This window comes from Strix aluco, chromosome 7 (genome assembly GCF_031877795.1).
Source record: "Strix aluco isolate bStrAlu1 chromosome 7, bStrAlu1.hap1, whole genome shotgun sequence".
Lineage (NCBI taxonomy): Eukaryota > Metazoa > Chordata > Aves > Strigiformes > Strigidae > Strix > Strix aluco.
Genome location: NC_133937.1, coordinates 17,928,309 through 17,947,553, shown reverse-complemented (window position 1 = coordinate 17,947,553; position 19,245 = coordinate 17,928,309). Strand labels below are relative to the sequence as shown.

Below are 19,245 nucleotides of genomic sequence, written 5' to 3'. Positions count from 1 at the left end.
ATGCTGAACTTGGCTGTCTGGAGAAGACAAGTGCATTATGAGAGCTTGACTCCCAGTCTGCTGCTATAGAAGTGCTTCCACAGAAAGGATGAGCTGACCAACAGCCTACTCCTCTACATCATCCTTATTAAGTGCAGGAGCAATTCAGACAGAGAAGGCTGTGGATCATTGCTCTGCACTGATCAGGCAACAAATAAAAATTTTTATCTGGGCAACTTCATAACAAGCAGTAGACACAACACAATATCCTAATCTGCAGAGCTGGCAGATTCTAGGCCAGATGACATACCAGTCAAACAAAAATGGGCAGAGCTGGAAGTCACTTTTCAATCCTGCAGTCCAAAAATCAGGAATATTTAAAGTAACACAAGAGCTATGAATCACTACTTTAACTTGCACTGAAGAAGCACATCCGTCACGATCAAGCTTTGTCTCTTCACTGGCACAAGTTATAAAATAAAGCTGCGCAACTTCAAGTCTTCTAATCTCTCCAACACAATCTCAACAGAGGACATTTGATACCCAAAGCTTAGATGGAGAGGCCCCGAGGCAGGCAAAGTTAAACTTAACAGCATACTAACTCTTGAGGCAAACAACAGAAAGAACTCCCGCTTGGCATCACCAGGCTATACTCTCTACGAGCCTCCAAGAACAACCTTCCAGCAAGTCCCTGTGGGTTACAGTGGGCACTAAAGACAACTTGCTTATTCCACATCTATTTTTTCCTCCAGCCACCCTGGGTGATTTCTTGGCCCATCACCCACAAAATGTTATATGCTTTTACACAAGGGGGTAGGAGGGAAAAAAAGAGAAAAAACCCAAGATACACATGGACATTTTCAGAATGACAGCTGCTCCACTACAGTAGAAATGCTAAGTATATTTGGCAGGCACTGGAGACCAATACAAGAAGCGGTTTAACAAGCTGTTTTCCCTGTAAAAGCTTCCAGGGCACCCACGCTATTTGAAATGTGCATCTAGTAAGTGCATCCCAGAGAAAGCACTGGACTACCCCCTCTGAAGTCACATTTCAAGTCAGGTGTATGATATCATGTCTCTAGCAGCAAGCACAGCAGCAGGATCAACACACATACCTCTCACATCTCCAGAGCTGCAGGGAACTTTACAGACTATATTCTGCTGCACAGGCAAGGAGATACCTCACTTAGAAGCAAGACCACCAACTGCAGACCCCTCTGGAATGTATGGCAGATTTGGAACAAAGCAACAGGTTCAGGAAATAATCTCCTTCAAGAGAGAAGTCAGGGTAAAAACTCACCTTCTTGAGCTACCTTACGATCAATCCCACCTGTAAGAGAAGAGGGCTCAAAGGAAGGAAAAAAATACTGTGCACTCAAGTTTAAAGATTTATTTAAAGCTATTCTCCCTCCTCTTTTCACTTCAGACTTCAGCCTGTGTCAGACCACTTCTCCTTTTCTCAATGCTCCCCTGGGATTGAGAAAACCTCCTCCTTCTTCAAAGGAGAGTTGTCTTCAGCATCAAAAAATGACATCTCTCTCTTCACGGCTATCACTTACCACAGTCTGCACCAACTGACTTATCAGAGATGACACAGTAAAAGCAGAAGATAAAGCACATCCAAATACTGAGTTACTCCACTAGACAAGCTGCAGCCTACACCAGCTATCTCGGGTGCCTAGAAGAGGAGTGGAAGTGAGGGAAGGGAAAGGAAAGAATTCTTTCCACAAGCTTTCAGGAACTGGCTTTGGAGCCTTAACATCTTTGTTCTCACTCATGGCCTGTATTCACAGGGGCTTAAAAGGCCCACTGGGATTTGAACTAGCAGGAAAGACCCATACCACTAATTTCCACAGATACTAATGTCTCCTTTCATAAATAAAAGTTTTAAGTTGAAGAAGCCCTTCTAGAAAAAAAACCTAGTTTTAATTACCACAATTCTATCTTACTAAGTCTGCAGACAAACATTTTATGCTAGTATGTGTGTTGCTGCACAGACATTTGCCAGGCATGACGACATAAGTCTTTCCTGAGGCAGCCTGCAAAAAAGCTACCATGATAATGGGTAGTACTGCAAACAACCAACTGGTACCACCTTTCAAGCTATGGGGCACTGAGGGCAGAGACCCCATCATCAGCTCCTCGTTCCCCAGCCAAATGACTAATTCTTCTAGAATCAGTCCTTATAATGGTCAACCTCCACAAAGGAGGCTGCAGCACAGGGCAGTGTTAGGACTTCCCTCAGACTCCAGTGGTGGGAAAACTGCTCAAGCCTGGCCTCTCTTACACGATACCTGCTCATCACCCAGGCCTTCCTCTTCACGCTATCAGCTCTGATATGCGAGGACACCACTCCAGCTCTGGGAAGGGAAGCCAACAGGGACAAAAGCAGTATGCAGGGTCAAGACCAGTACTAGCCCTAATAGTGCTGACATGGTTTTGCATCAGACATTTTCAGTTACAACAGCCTTGCATTATCGATAACACTAGTGCAGGCTGATTAGCTTCATGTTCGATAGTCTGAAACCTGCAGGCAACACTGAGACTTGATTATTTGCACCGACTCTGATGCAGAAAAGCTCTAAGCACAAGGTAGAGAACTAGAGTTATTTGTGGGTATAGGGAATAGAAAAAAAGGCAGAAAAAACAGACACCATCTTTTCCCACTTCTTACATTTCACTTGCCAAAACAATGCAAATCCTGCCAATTTATCCAGTGAAAGCAGGGTGCATTCACATCCTCTTCAAAGAGCGGATCTGTCAGAGCAGTATTGCCCAGAGTTTAGACTGGAGAAAGAATGCCAGTCCGCATTCCCCATCACCATCCCAGTGGCTATAGGAGAGTGAGCCTGGTATTTCTCACTAGGATGCTGTCCTTCGTTAATACATCATCACCCCGCCCCCCGCTCCTCCTCCTCCCCTCCCTTCCCTCCTATGAGAAAGTTTAATCCTTTGGCTCACATGCATCTGGTAAATTTTTCAGTCCCTGTTTGCCACTGTCATCATAGCAACAGCCCCCCAGAGATAACCCAGCAGCTCTGCCACAGCAGGCAGGCTGCCACTCCCTGCCTTCTCTGCCATTTAGCCTTTGGCTCGGTAGGCCTGCAAAGAGCTATGCCCACTCCCAGGCTCATCTTCACGGGCACCTTCCTTCCCTAGAGATATGTTTGCATGGGTTTTGTTTTCCTTTTAAATTAACTGTATCTTCATTCCCACAATGCCTACTCTTTTCCCTGAGATGGCTCTCAGCTCAATTTTTGGGACTCTGACAGAATCACACTAACAACAGCATTGCAAAGACACATGCTACCTTTGCTGCCCCGGAGAAAAAGGGTCTTGTGTTTAATAGCCAAATCACCTGTGCCTTCTAGCAACAAGAAAAGATTAGCTAGAACCCTTCTCGGAAGCAGGACACTAACCTGGACTTGTCCCAGTATCACTGCTAAGCAGACACCAGCCACGTGAAAGATGAGACAGCCCAGGGCTGAGGGTGCTTGGAAGACAGCTAACTCAAGATGGGAACTTTGGATTGAAGCAGCAGGACAGCAGGTCACCACTTTGGGGAGATATGTAACACATGCTCTCAGGAACATAACACAAAAGTGCTGAGAGTACAGTACCACATCTATATGCACATGCACACACACATCCTCCGAAAGGTCATCGTATTTACTCACATCTCAGACGGGGAATTCTTCTGACTCTGCCAGAAGCAGAGCAAGATAGATCCCGACACCAGGAGTAAAGCCCCAGTTATTTCCTCCTTTCCCGACCCCATCACAAAAAGGCAAGATACACCATTAACCAGCTCTCCTTACATCTCTGAATTATTCTCAGAGACATCAGTAATTAGCCACTTGCACCAGCCACCATCTTTGCCACTCTGCTTATCTAACAGGTGGGAGCAACAGGAATTCTGCAATATTCTCTGGGAGGAAGGAAAGGGTAAAGCAGCACTACTAAAAGGATATTTTCAATCAAAGCATTATAGATTAATACAATTACTGGTTAAAATAACCAATCCACAAGAGACAAATGAACATTTAAAACAAATTCAAAATTAAAACAGAAAGAAAGGGAGCCAGAGAATAACTGGTGGAAAAAGCTACGAGGAATCAAAATCTAACAACTATAGACTCAGTTTCCCCAGAAAGCTAAATCCATGCCCCACTGATCTTCAGCTACCCTCAGTGTTCAAAAAGCTGATTTCTAAAGATACTGTCAGCCCATCTCTTCAGAAGTATTCTGCTACTGTTCTCCAAAAATCATGTAGGCAGCAATACCAGAATGCCCGGGGAGCTGTAACAGAAGTATACAGTGATATTTAAATAGACAGTAAATTTAAGAAGGTACAAAAAGGAACCGGAGGTCAGCATAACTCATAGGACCCCACATTTTGAAGCATTAAGCTTATTGTCATAAGAGCCAACAGGAACTACAGTTGTTTAAGTTACAGCTTGACATTTCCCCCATACACTAAAAAAAAAAAAAAAATCAAGTGAGCACCTCAAAATCTTAAGTACGCATTTGTCTATCAGAAACCAATGCATCTCTGCTTTCCCCAGGATGACTACTTTGAGCACTGACATCACTTCTGTTGCAGGAAAACACACAATGGTCACTCTTCACATTTCCTTTTACAACATACAAGGCTTCTTTCCTGCACTGGTGATCCTGGTGACAGCTGATAGTGCCCTCTTCCCCTGTCCCAGACAACAGCAATATCTCATTCCAGAGTCAAACACTGGCAAATTAACAATTCTGTAAAGTCTGTTATCTTGGTGAAAATCAAGAGATTTCAAGATCAGAGAAAAGAAAAAGAAACACCTGAAACACCAAAACAGGTGACAGGCCAGAATTAATAAAAAGGGAGTGATGCCCTGGTTGTCAGGGTTGTGAAGCAGATAGATGGTGCTCATAGGTGGCACAGTGGAGAGAGATTTTTATATTGGCGTGCTTCCCTTTTAAAAATTGTCTTCAACCAATCTGCAGGGCCAGAAAAACTAAAATACTTCCAGGGTGTGGAAGGGAACAAGAAGATTTTCATAGTCCTCTCCTAAAACTGTGGTGCTAATGCACTGTTTGGGTGGGTGAAGCACTCCTCAGAAATTTCTTTATGATCTATGGATGAGTCCTCCTCTGGCAGTGATGGTTTTGGTACTGTCCAAAGAGGGATTAAATTTGGAGGCAGTGAAATTTCCACTCTACGCCCCAAAACCAACAAAAAAACCCCCATAGCTTTTGCACTTGATCCTTCTTACAAGAAATTCAAGTAGCTCACATTGCCCCAAATACTTAGTGTGCTCAACATCCCACTCTCCACTGGAGAGACACCTGGAAATACTGCAGTCGTGGCTCGCTGATCAGAGCAAATGTTCTAGAGCCAAGGGCTTTGGGACACGTACAGGAGTTATGTCTAATCGCATCTCTGCCATACACAAATTCAGTTTATATTGGGAAAACAAGGAACCCCACGCTCTCACCAAGCCCCTTTCTCCCACTTCCCGTGGAGGCAGTAGGAGCTCCTGCCCAATCTGTGTGCCCACTGCCCCCCCCCCCCGCATTGTTACTGCTGGAAATTTAATACTCAATGTGACCACTGAGAAGACAGACACGAGCTGAAATCCTGTCTGCTCTGTTCCAGCTCCTTTATAAAATATACAGCGTAAACTGAGAGGCAACCTGGGGTAACCCCAGCCATCACCGACATCCACAGCGGGAGGAAGCCAGCTTCTGGCCACCGCGAGCCACAGCATTAGCAAGGCTTCCACCGCTCGCCACCCCGCCAATCTCTGCCGGCTCTCATGCCAGGGCGCTCTCCTGCCCGCGCCCTTGTGTTGGGGCGGCCGAAAAGCCAGGCTGACCCCCGGCGGCCCCCAGCAAGCTCCCAGCCCCAGCCTCTCCCCCAAGGTCAGGGTCTCTGCTTTTACACACAGCCCTCCTCTCCCAGTGGCGCTTCCCCTAGCCACACATACCGCCCGAACCCCTCTTCCCCTGCGCGGGGGGCTGCAGGCGGAGGAGGGGAGGAGGAGGAGGGGGAGGCAGGCTGCTGGCGGGCGGCAACGGGCTGCAGTTTGTGACATCAGCAGAGCAGCCCCCCCGCCCCCCCCCGCGCACGCGTGTGCGCTGCGGTGCAGAGCGGAAGGTTCAGCCGCCCGCTCCCCCAGGCAGCCCCCGCCGCGCCGCGGGGCGCAGCCCTCTGCTCCGCTCCCGACCCCCGCCACGTGCGCCAGGACCTCCACACAACTCCCCAGCCCTCACTGCAGCTCAGCTCCTCCTCTGTGCGTCCCCTCAGCACAGCATCGCTCAGGCTCCTCGCGGGCGGCGCCGGGAGGAGGAGCTGGGGCGAGGGCAGCTCTCCACACCCAGCCCAAAGGCCAGCCCTGCGGGAAGGGCAGCCCCCTCCCACACCAAGGGACCAGACCCGATCTGGCTGCTCCGCAACTCCAGCTGAGCAGACGCGGTTTGCCCTGCCGTCCTCTGCACGGAAGGACATTTGTCCCCAGCCCAGAAGCCCGGGCACGCACAGAGGACACCTACCGCACGCCACATTTCTACACGAGTTCGGCTTCGCGCTGCAGCCCCCCGGGAGCGGCGTGCCGGGCTCCCCCCGCTCTCCCCCGGAGCCGAGGTGCCGGGCTGCACTGCACCACCGCTGCGCCCACCTAACGCAGCCCGCTGTGCGGTACCCCCGGGGCTTCAAACCTGGCAGCCACGGGAGCAGTCCCAGAGAATCCGAAGGCAAACACCTGCTAAGAACATTTACTGAGCAGAGCAAGGTAGAAGGTAGGGACTGGGGCTGCTAAACTTCCTCTGCAGCACTCCAGCTCAACATTTCAGTCTCCAGGGAAGCTACTACTGACACCTCCAACAAAACATACTGTAAAGCCCAAATCAGCAACCACTGCGGAACTGAAAGCCAGAAGAGAGGTGTACGAAAAAGAGCTGAGCTGGAAGTGTAAAGAGAGAGCTTTTTTCCTGTCGGGGTTTGACACACAGAGGTATTTCCCTGCTCCTCCCACAATCCACATAATCTCCTACAGGAACAACAAAATAACTGGGTAGACTGGGCAAATTTTAATCTGGTTTACAAATTTGGAAAGATGGAGAGCAAGGGAGAGAATCCACCTCTTTATTCCACAGGCAAGAGCAAAGTCACAATAAGCAAGCAGTGAAGCGGTCTAACTTCCAAGGCAGCTGCTTTTCATTTTTCCATCCAGAGATGTCACTTGCAAGAGTTGAAAGATACAGATTTTCAGCAACAAATGAAATTTAACAATAGATGTAATAAGGCACAAAGATTTCCCCCCCCCCCAAGAAAACAAAACAAAACAAAACAAAAACAAGGGCCAAAAATCCCACACATGGTGGTAGGATCGCTATATACTATTTGGTATAAACAACATCCTAAAAATTACGACAATAGAGCTCTGCCTACCTCCTTCCAACGCAGGACTATCTCTTAAACTACATGCTGGAGAGTCAAATCCTGGATATTTCCCTACTGCTACTAAAGCAACTGCTACTCTCTTGATCCTTTTGATCACTGCAAGCAATTTTATTTTATTTGAACTTCACTGCTGTCCAGGAACTGAAGCACTACTTCCTATGAATTTTCATCTTCAAAAAGCATTCTGGTGACCCACAAAACAACTTCCAAAAAATTACAGTTATTACTTCCCTCTACCTGTAGCTCTGGTAAAAGCCTGTGTGTTCAATCCCACAGGAACTTCAGATGACTGAAGCACTGTATTTCCCCCATGTGTAATAACCACTGCTCTTATATGTCAGCTGAATGCCGACTGAGGTGAAGTCTGCTTCCCCTCCCTTTCCACAAGCATGTGGCCCCTATTTAACATTGAAGTTCTTGGCATATTCTTCACTGGGCAGTCTTAAGCATCAACACAATATGAATAATAGCAAATACTTCATTAAAGCAGAAATATGAATTTTAATCTAGACCAGCTCTTACTGACACGATTTATTAAAAAAGAGAGAGAACAGGCATCCAAAAATCATAGACAATAGAGAAACAGACTCTCCTCTCAACATCTGACTTTGTGTTTTACAAAGCTTACTAGACTGAAGTTGTTAGGACCGCCCTTCACAAAGACCAGCACCACATTCATCCTCCTTGCTTTCACAGAAAAGCCCTGTAACAGCACCATGCCACTTCAACTCTTTACTGCTTTAAGAAAACAGTTTGATAAACATGTCAAGTAATACAGAACCCTTTAAATGCATACAAATAACCCTGAAGTGTCCCTCTTCCTCCTTTTTAGCTTTGTACAACAAGCTATTCAGCACTTCCCAGTCAGCTACCTAGCATTTCTTCATCAAGAATCTTGAAAAATAAAGGTAACTGTAAGTACCACAGAAGGAGAGCAAGGCTTTGTTACTATTTCCCTGGACATAACCAAGTGAAGCACTACAGCAGGCAAACTTCTGTGAAGCAGCAATGGGCTACAAATACTTCTCAGCAACAGCAAGACACTGACTCTTGAAGTAGCAGTTATTACACACAGGTTCAAATTCTGCTAGAGAAGGTACAAAATGTTAAATGTAGCTATGCTTAAGTTGGAGAGGGGCAGGGTGTTCCTACATGAGGCAATATTCTGGCACTGTGACCAAGCCTAGAAGAAAACCAAGAGCGCAGGAGGCAGGTCAGGAGGGTGGGTTGGTTAATCTGCGCAACAGACAGGCATGCAGTTGGGTGCACCTGAAAGCCCTGTTCGTACGTAGTGCTGGGCAGAGACATGGCCTCCCCAGGGAGAAGTGCCAGCTTGGGGAAAGGAAGCATCAGCCAACATATATCCAGGATACTGCAGAATTAACACCGTAATTCTCCTCCCGCGGGAGACAGCTTTCTAAAATGCCTTTCCCTGAAACTTTCATTTTCAGGTTGCTGAATCAAATCTCGCTAATCACTGATTTACAGCTGCAATGTCTAAATAGCATGCATTTTTCCTTCAGTGCTTTAAAGACCTATTCCAAGGTGAATTCAATAAGTTCCTATCAAAATATTCGGTCCCTTTTTGTACTAACCACTTGAGCTATCAGCAAACACAGCTGGAATAACTGAGGAACCTATATATTCAGCTGAAGTCACCATCCACTCTTCACTGTAAATACAGATTCTTTAGTCCTCAGATAAGACTGCAACGAAACCTGATCAGTCCCTGTTTCTGACATTCTTCTGTACTAGCAGAAATGTCCATTTCCTTTCTTGGCTCTCCCCACACTTACCCTCTACCTAACCAATACCTTTGCAAGTAAATCATTGCCAGCTGCCCCAAGTTATGTAGCTGATGACCAGGCCAGTATCCTTAACGTATTTTATAAATAGGAAGGTATGAGATCTAGAAAGTAAGTAGTAGATCAAAACATGGCCTGTATGCACCCATACTTACTTTTCCTACTTGCTGGGTCATAAAACCATCATCACCTTAATATGAAAAACAATTAGAATCCATATATTGCTCCCTCTGTAACTCATTAGGTGCCCGAACACTTAAAAACTGACTCCATCAGTTGTTCTGTTACTTTTGGACTTCTGCTAATATGTTTCTGAATTTTGTTTCAACTGTATTCAGCCTGCTGTTTTCCCAATTTTTCTTATCTCCAGAGTTAACTTCAATACCACCTCCTTTGTAAGAAAACGGTTTCTCATTTGCAATCAGTTTATCAAGCTACCCCCTCCCTCCTCTAAGTAGGCTTGTGTCCACTAGCATCTGAGAAGATGGCTCTCCTGAGCTTTAGTCCTCACTAGAGGATGGACAGGGAACTCTGTGGAGCGAACACATCATTAATGGCTGTCAGCAAAGCAAAGCCATCCTTTGAACCTCTCCCATATTAAGTTGAACTAATTTTGAACTCAGGAGATAGGATATCCCATCTACATCAGCAGGCACTGTCACCTGACCATGGAGGGGACACCAATTCTCATAGGATCTGCAGCCATCTCCTAAACAACCTAGGGCTCCGCTGGTTGGTCCTCAACATGACCTCACAGAAGCTAGATACCAAAACACCACATTATCACATATGCTTACTTCCGTTAAGTCAAAAAAAAAAAAGAAAAAAAAAAAATCAACCTTCATGGCACTGCACACTCTACTACTGATACAAACCACAGTAAATGGAAATTTTTCACCATTCTTCAAGCTGTCTTCTGCTCTTATCATCACATTTCACATTCCAGCAAAAGAGAGAATACATATTCTATTTTTCTCTTTTATAGGGATTAGGCAAAACATTCTTCATTTCCCAATGACTTATCAAGATCATTTGCCTCCTCCTCCCGCTCTTTTTTCATTTCTCAGTCAACCCCCCTATTGAGCCATCTATTCAACTAGTAAGACAGTCAAGGGCCTTAAGACATTCATTTTATCAAATCTGAAAGGCCTCTACAGACTTAGATCTTGTCTTGTTCACCTCTTCTAGAAACAAGTCACCTCTAGCATCTCAACTTGTTGCCCTCTGCTTTCAGCACCTTTTACCGCAGTTCAGTTTCTCTCATTCTCCTACTCATCCACCCCACCCACAAAGCAACTTTAATCCCTGTAAGGGTTCCCTACAAACTAGAAGATACACTAGGTACACTACCCTTTGTGCATACATATGTCCCTGGAAAACAGAAGACCAACAGCTTGGGGGAAGAGTTAACATTTTTTCTCTTTTCATAAGACTACAGTCTGTTCTCAGGTTTTGGAAGGCTCCAGGACTAACAAAACCAAAAAATGCTTGTTCTAATTTGTTGAGAAGTCAAATTCACAAGATTTCTCCATCCAGCCTACTTCAGTCTTTGAAGGCAACCTTGTTAGTTTCCAAACACACCATGTTTAACTACAGCATGAAAGGAGCAAGGCATATAGCATCTATCCTTCAAAAAAAAATAATCACATCTGTTCTGGTAAGACAGATCTCCTAGGTAGAAAAGACATTCAGCAAAATCAGTCTCCAACACTTCTCTTTATTATGAGTGATTGGTACACACACACATACATAAATCTTCTATAAACATACCTCTAGCTCAACTTGCAGAAGAAAAATCTCAAAGAAAAAAAAGACAACATCACTTCACAGAGTACCCATTTCCAGGTACAGGAATTTTTCCTACCATCCTACGCTGCCTCCTTTCAATCTCCTCTTTGCCACACAACTCAATTATTTTGTAATGCTGAAATAATGACTGAGACACGCAACTACAGATCCCTTAAACTTATTACAGCTTTGACTCCAGTGAAGTGTTTTCTATTAATAAAAGGAAGAAGGGTAGATTGAGACACTAACCTCTGGCTGACAGTTTTTTGGTGTTGATGATTTTTGCAGCATATTCCTGTGATGAACTTTTCTTTACACATCTGCGGACCACAGAGAAGGCTCCCCTAGAAGAAAAATAAAGAGGGTAGGAGCTATGAAACTGAAAATGAGAATACAATAGCAGCAATTTCTATCCCCAGAGCAGACCAGATTAAGGACAGGGCAGAAGACATAACAGAGGAGGGACAACACATGAGAATCTGATGAACAGTGCATGCTGTCTGATCAGCAAATAAAACCTAGTCTACATGTACTCAAGCTTCCTGAAGACCCCTCAAGCCCCCTCACAGACAGCGCAGTAAGAACAGCACACTGTGCAGGGAGAGAGAGACCATACGGGCACAGAAACAGGACATGAAAGGATTGATGAACGGGAGACAAGCAGCCCAGAACAACGCTGCAAGCACTAGCCAGTAAGTCCATCTTCCGAAGACAGTATCCCCAGCAGTTACATCAGACAACCAGGACTCATTTCTCCCACGTTCAAGTGCCAGCTCGGTCACGAAATCGCTACAACGCTTTGCAGAAGTTACTAGTTCTCTTACATCTCTCTACCCACCTGCAAAATGGGGATAAGCATGTACCTATTAATGAAGTGAGTAGGAAGCTACGAGGCTTTGTACATTTTCTCAAGCTGGAACTATTGATATTATTACAACTATTCCAAAGAGCCACTTGGAGAAGAGGTCTGAGAGGGAGGGAAGAAGGATTTCTGTGAGGAAAAAAAGAGATAATACAACAGAGAACAAGGTGAAAAGATAGGGACTCAAAATCTACAGGAATACACAGACAAGCGCTTGAAAGCAGTCTCTTCTTTTTTTAAAAAACAGTAAAACAGGATGGGAAAAGAGTAACAACTGGTTTACAGGAAAGATCCAAAATGGGGAAAAGGACAAGTAAGAGAAAACTGGCAGAAAATTCCAAGTCCTTCAGACCAGAAATGCGAACGCGCGTCTATGGTCAAACGTACATATTTAAAGTATAAGAAAGGGGAACAGAAGCTGCACAAGGGCTCCAGAAGACAGTTAGCCCCTACAGATAGCCTAAAATAGCTTGAATCCTCCCGACACTGTAGAGTCCTGCCTTTTTCTCCCCTTCCTCAGCCTCTACATACAAACCAATAAGCAGCAAGGTGAGCACCAGCACCGGGGCCCGGGCTTGGTGACACACGGCTGCAGCAGTGTGGGGAAGGACGGGGACACCGGGCTGGCGAGAAGAGATGCAGCAGAGCCCGGCAGTTGGTGCAGAAAGGGAGGGAGGGGGAGAGCAGCAGCACCCAGGAACGCACTGTCCCCACAGTCCTACTCCGGCCGTCGCGCCGCCGCTTTCCTGCCCCCCAGGGTCCCCCCGCAAAGCCCTGTCCTAGGGTGCAGCAGCAGGTCTGCCAATGCAGAGACAAGCGCGGAGAGCGGGAGGGAGAAGCGCGCTGCAGCAGCACCTGGTCCTTTCACAGGGACGAGGAAGTGGGGACCGAGGCACCGCGGAGCGGCAGGAACAGCGCCGTGTCCCAGCGCAGAAACAGCTGAAGGCAACGTGTAGCAGGGAGACGGTGCGGGGAGGAGGACGCGGCAGCCCGGTCCCGAGGAGGGCAAAGGGGAGAGGGAGGGAATCCCGGGGTGCAACAGGAGCGCGCAGCCCGAGACAGGCTGCGGGGACACCCCATCCAGCGGCGGGGACGACCCGGGGACGGAGACACCTTTCCCTCCGGCGGCGATGCCGCTGGGGTGGACCGAGAGCAGGATTACAGCGCGGCAGCTAATCCTCCTCCGGCTGCCGGGAGAGCCGGGTCACCGGCGCGGGGCTCCGGGCAGCGCCGCCGGGGGCCGGGGCCGGGCCCGGGGCGGGCGGCGGGGCGCGGCGCGGCGCGGGGCGCGCAGCGGGCTCCGTACTTGCCAAGCTCCTCGTAGAGCTGGTACTCGTCGGTGAAGCGGGTGCACGTTGCCGTGGTGGCCATGTTCGGGCTGCGGGCGGGCTCAGTGCCGCTAGGGCATGGGGCAGAGCGGCCGGGACGGGCCGGGACGGGCCGGGCGGGCTGCTCGGCGGCCTCCCTCCTGGCTCGGCGGGGCGGCGCGGGCTCCCCCCGCGCCCGGCTCGGCGCTCCCCGCTCCGCCGTGCACAGTCACCGCTCGCCGGGGAGGGGAAGGAGGCTGAGCCTGGCCAGCACCGCGAGAACTGGCTCGGAGACACCCCGCGCCGGCCCCCTCCCTCCGCCCCTCCGCCGGCCCCGGCCCGCCACGGGGTGTGGCCGCCGGGGGCGCTCCCGGGCCGCCCGCAGCGCCGCCGCCCGCCTGGCCGGGGGGGGGGGGGGGGGGGTGCGGGCTGCAGCCCGGGCGCGGCCGCCTCCTCCCGCCCGCCGCCGCCGCCGGAGCGGGCACTGCAGTCAGCGCCCCCGCCCCCGCGCATGGAGAGCGGGCGGGCTGCGGCGTGCTCGCCCCCTCCCCACTCGCTCCGCCGGCAGCTGCAGGACCGGGAGGAGCCCCCCGGCCGGGCACGCCGGGCGGGTATTTCTCTTAAATCCCCCCTCGGGGGGCGCCGGGCCGGGGCCGCTGCGCCCAGGGCGGGGAGAGCCGCGGCCGGATAAACTTCCTGCGTGCGGCGAAGAGAGAAGGGGGGAGCCACCACCACCGCCGCCGCCCTCCCCCGGGCGCACGTCGGCGGGGCTTAGCGCTGGGCTGGCAGCGCCGGGTGACCCGGCCCCTCTGTGTCCTGGCGCGCGAACTGCCGGCCCGCAGGCAGCCGCCGCCCGGCCTCTCCCTGCCGCTCTGGGCGCGCTCCGGCCGGCCGGCGGAGGAGGAGGAGGAGGAGGAGGAGGAGGAGAAGGGGGGGGGAAGGCAGGAGGGGCAGCTCCTGGTCGCTGCCGCCCGGCCTGGCCGCAGTCTGAGGCCACCGCCCAGCGCGGGGGACGCGCCGCGCTGCGTTGCCCCCCGCGAGCGGGGGAAGCGGAGCCCCAAGTCCTCCTGAGCCACCCAGCGTTGGGCCCGGCCCGCTCCGCTCCCCAGCGGGCAGCACTGTCGGGCTGCCCGACCTTGGGGGTGCGCGGGGGAGTCCGCGAGGAAATGAACCATCTGGTGCAGAGGTAGAGCGGTAACGCGCGAAATGGATGGAAACTACTACAGAACGAGTCCGGTATTCGCACACACGTATGGTTTATGGTGATGGGACTCGGACGCAGAAGGTGAACAAAAATCGTCGGTCTCTAACTGCAAAAGAAAACAAACCAGCCTCTGTTCTAATAGCATACCAGCCGAGAGTGCTGTCTGCGGTGCCTTTATAAGCAAGTTTATTTTCATCTCTTACTTAAGTGAGTCTGTCTCTGTCTGAACAATTGCCAAATCTGCTTAATATGCAGATTTATATAGGGCAGTCACTGATCCAGCCGGAGAGGGAAGGACTGCTCTGGCCTCTCCTGCACGACCAGGAGCGCGAGCTGTATTAAGGACATACAGAGAGACGGGTGAGCATACTGTGAGCCAGGAACAGCATTTAACTGATCTGAAAATGAAAAGTACTGTATAAGTACCATGCATTACTGCTCTGTGACTGGACTACGAAATCGTCGTGTTACTCAATCCCATGAAAAGCACTGACAGCAGCCACCAGTATATCCCCTCCACTCCCCATCTCCACGTTAAATGCAGCCAGCCCAGCGCTGCAAAGTCTTACACCTAAGTGATGCAGTGGGCAAAAATTCACCCAGCCTATGCAGAAAGTAGATAGCAAAAGTAGGACAACATAACAGTACCATTACAACAAAGAAATACTTCTAGAAGGTGATTATGAAACAACAGCGTTCTGCATCTTGCACCATGCCAGCATTTAAACCTGGAAACCTGCTGATCCAGCAGAATAAGTGAGAGAACCAACAAATGTTCTATCCAACAGGTGCCAATCAGTGAATCTGCCTCCTGTCGAGCTAGAACTGCTCCAACAGCTTCAATCAGTGGTCCACCAGTTTCTCTAACAGCTAGAAGAGTTGCAGAAGAGGAGGAAAACAGCCTGACAACCCACGGTCCTTACCAGGAGAATTGACTGATAATACAAAACTCAAGTGGGAGTCTAGATGCGGTGGTGGGCAATGTTGCTGATACTCAACCTGCAGCGCACTTCCACCATCCAGAATGACATTAGATGTTCTTTGTGAAGGAAAGGTGAGCTGTTAAGTTTGTGTTGTGGTTGCACTAGGCAATGTAGTCAAGATATATGCAACCCGGTCCCCTGTGTTAAAATGTACGGAACAACTAGAAAAAAAGACTCTGTTCCACTCTTTGTTCCTCAACACAAAAACTGAGGGTGGATGTTTAAGACCAGATTTTAGCACACTGTGCTGAATGAGCAGCCAGAGGGAGAGAATTTGAGCTTTTGTGTGTTTGTCCTGTGTTCCTACAAACCAAGGAAAGATGAAGATTTAAAGGGGTACAAGCCGTGAGAAAGAAATACAGCAACAAGAGAGGTTTACCTAAAGCTATGTATTAAAACACAGTGAGATTCTGCAGTTGAAAACTTTTAACTGGACTCAAAGACTGTTCTGTGCCCTACACAAAGCACCCCATGATATTTAAGAAGCCCTGATTGCAGTGGTCTCATAAAAATACATGAGGAACATAAAAAGAGGGAGACAGAAGAGGAAGTTTCTCATCTTCAAGTGTTACAAGGAAAAGTGAGGTCTGGAAATCAGAAAGCAAACAGAGGACTGAGTGCAGAAAGAAAAGCTAACCATGTGTTATGCATTGCAAGTGCTACAGAAACAGATTGCTAACCGAGAAACTTGTGTTAAGCGAGAAGTGGGATATAAATTGAGTGACAGACTTGATTAAACCAAGTACTGAGTGGGAGACTAAATTATGGGAGTAGAGATTTCAAAAGGAATGTAGACAAAATGAAGCAGGAGGAGGGGTGGCAATATGGATAAGAGAGTATTGTGTCAACAGAAAGAAATATTGATGTTCTGGCTGACATAGCAGCCTACTTGTACTGAGAGTAAAACCACAAATAGAGGTGAATTTTGAACGGTGTCTGGACAGGATAATGTTGTAGGGCCTAGAAAATATCTGAACAGTAAGAATGGTTTTTAGCAAGCCTGTGTGCTAGTAATGGGAGATTCAGCTAATGAACAGTAAGGGAGATTCTGACCTCAGTTATGCAGGATTGAAATCTGGAAGTGATACCTTGCTTTTGGTATTAGCCAGCTGCAGATTTAACATTAGCAGAGGAGCAGTTTGGCCTCTATCTTTCGATAGCACAGGTTGGCTTATACAGTACGCTGAACTGTAAGGGATTAATCTGATTTTAATAACTGGAGCTGAGTAAGAGGCACTAAAGAAAGTAAGTAAAATGCAAAGGACTTGGGTGTAAATGGACATTTCCTCTGATGTTAATGAATTTTGGACCAGGCCCCATCTGTCCATGGAGCCTAAGGTCAGCTTTGGCACGTTGAGGAACATCTGTGGGAGGGCAATAACACAAAAGCGTTGGTCTTTAGGGAAGCAGAGTAAAGGATTACAAAATGAGTTTGCAGAAACTAACTGGAATTTGACCCACTGTGGAAAATGGGAAGGATGCTGGAGAAGCTGCACAATAGCATCTTTCCAGCAAGGTTGAATAAGCCAGAGGGCAGCAAGTATCAGTGTGCTGAGTGGAGCAGCACTGGCTGAGGGTGATAGCAAAAATAAAGGACCAGGGAGGGGTAAGAATGGGTGAAGTTAGAAATCAGTCTGGGAGGGTGAAGGCAAGAAGAAAAAAAGAAATAAGAAACAAATAAAATGAGTAGGCATATTTTTTAAATAGACAGTCTCTGGTTTTCTGCTGTTAACTTGCGGTCCCACAAAGAATCAAGTAATTTTCTTCTCTGTGCCACTGCTATCCAGTCTGTCTATTTAGAGGCAAGGCATTTACAGAACATAAAATTCAACCTGCCCTGCTCTTACGTGGGACTTCCTGGCACTACTTCAGTATAGTGACAAATGAAAATACAAAACAAAACATCCAAACCTCTAGAACTGTGTGAAATATTATATCATCTTAAAATGAGGAATTTTCTGGCAGGTGAAAGTGAGAAAAAGTGTTAAAATTCTTAACAATTATTTTGCTTAAGTCTCTACAGAGGAAACTGCAAAGTGTTACCCAAATCAAGCATCATTTTATTGTGACTGTCCACATAGTCACTGTCATGTACACAGAAGAAAACCCCTTATTTTCATAGGTGATTATTCATGTTGGCTATACGATACAAGATCTCTCAAAAAAATTTTTACTTAAGCAATTGTTGAGTATCTACCAGAAAAATCAGGTTCTTTTATTATGCCTGGTTGTTCTCTTTCTTCTCCCAAACTGAGGTTCATTTGTTACCTCTGAAAAATCATGATTCAGATGAGCCTAAGTGGATTTGTAGGTGTAGTTGATAAAAATAAAAAGTAGCGTGCATAGAAGGAAGGTTGGAAAGAGAGGAACTTTCAGCGAGTGAATATAAAATTTATATTTGAAATAAATGTTACAGTTCTGGAGAGAAGCAAACACTAAATTACCCTATTAGTACAGACTATTCAGCCATCCATTTTGTTTAGTGTCTTGTCTTCAGTAGTGACCTATTCCAGATAATAAATGTGATGGAGGGGGAACAGGAGGGGATGAAAGGAAGACAGAGAAGGAAAAAGGAAAGGAATCAAAACAGGCCAATAAAGACATCCATATAACTATAACCCACGTGCATACTGCACACTACTGGATTAGAGAGTGGCGTTCCTCCTGACCCCAAGCTGATGATCAAAATATGCCCTGAAGCACAAGGATTGGTAGCCCTTGTAATTTTGATCCTAGCTTGTCTCGTTGCATATGCTATTCTGTTTCATGTCAATGCCTAATCCTTTTTGATACTTACTAAGCTATTTAAGTCAATAATATCCCATGGCACTGAGTGTCGCATGTTAATTATATGGCTCATAAAACATATAACCTGATATCATTGCAAATTTGTTCTATTTTAATGTCACTGAATGCTCTCTCCTGTTATGACATAGGGTCAGTGGGTATGTTCACATGGCCAGCCCTGTTCTATACATCTCTGCTCTTCAGTGCTGCAGGTCACTGCCCCCAAGGGAGTTCAGACAAAGGAGGGGGAAGCTACAATCCGGCAGGATCTCAGTGCCTGGGTGCCCCTGGGCAGGCCCTGTGTGCCTGCTGATGGACTGACTGGTTCCCCAGCTCCCCCAGTGACTCATGGGGACACATGCCTTTCACTGGGAGTTTTGCAAGCCACTTAGACATGAGGTATTCTCCTCTCAGCTTGAAGTGCTTGCAAGTTTGGATTTCAGACGTACAAGTTAGGTCCCCAACTAGGAAAGGGAAGCATTCAGTACACATTCATCTTATTTAGCTGCCATAAGCTCACTCCACACAGTCTTTTCTCTGGAGTCTTATCCTACCTCTACTGAGGGATCAATACCAGTTTTATTAACCGATTTCACAGCCTGTTCTGGATTCCTGCACAAGTACACATGATATAGTCAAAGCCTTGTGGAAGATAACACATCGACAATCTTGAAGAGCTGAGTACTTCACCCGCAGACCCATACAAGAAGGGGCTGCAGCAGCCTGAATTTATGTTTCTCATCTCATGAAAATCCAAGTCCCTCCAATACTAGCCTGAGCTCTAGGTTAGAAACTGAGTGAGCTCCAGAAGAGTAGCCTTTCCAGCCTCCTCTTTGAAGCTTTCTTTGCTAGAGAGACACCACTAAACAATTTCTGAGTGCTCAGCTCCAATGTTTACTGGCTGCTCTCTTAACTGATCAGTTCCACAAAATATTTATGCTTTCATCATATCTAAACTATCCTTTGAAATGTATCAGTAAGACACTATAGGAAACACCAGCGAGGGTTACAGAAATCAGACAAATGTTCTGAGCAGTAAGAACAATTTCCTCTAGTTCTGTATCTACAGCGATAATAATA

The 19,245-nt window shown here is 47.7% G+C and overlaps 1 protein-coding gene across 18 annotated transcripts in view; it reads right to left on the bottom strand.

Moving 5' to 3' along the window:
• The window catches only part of CAMK2G (calcium/calmodulin dependent protein kinase II gamma), a 122,372-nt gene extending 108,908 nt beyond the window's left edge, over positions 1–13,464 (bottom strand). For 4 of the 18 annotated variants that reach the window (XM_074830634.1, XM_074830633.1, XM_074830635.1 and 1 more), the window contains exons 1-2: positions 13,191–13,450; positions 11,272–11,366 (exon numbers count right to left, since the gene is read on the bottom strand). In XM_074830634.1, the coding sequence (XP_074686735.1) occupies positions 11,272–11,366; positions 13,191–13,255 (160 nt within the window). In that variant the 5' untranslated portion in view covers positions 13,256–13,450. Of the gene's footprint in view, positions 1–11,271; positions 11,367–13,190 lie in introns of all 18 variants that reach the window. The other 14 variants (XM_074830619.1, XM_074830622.1, XM_074830626.1 and 11 more) reach the window with 8 other exon arrangements.
• Positions 13,465–19,245: the final 5,781 nt, after the last annotated feature.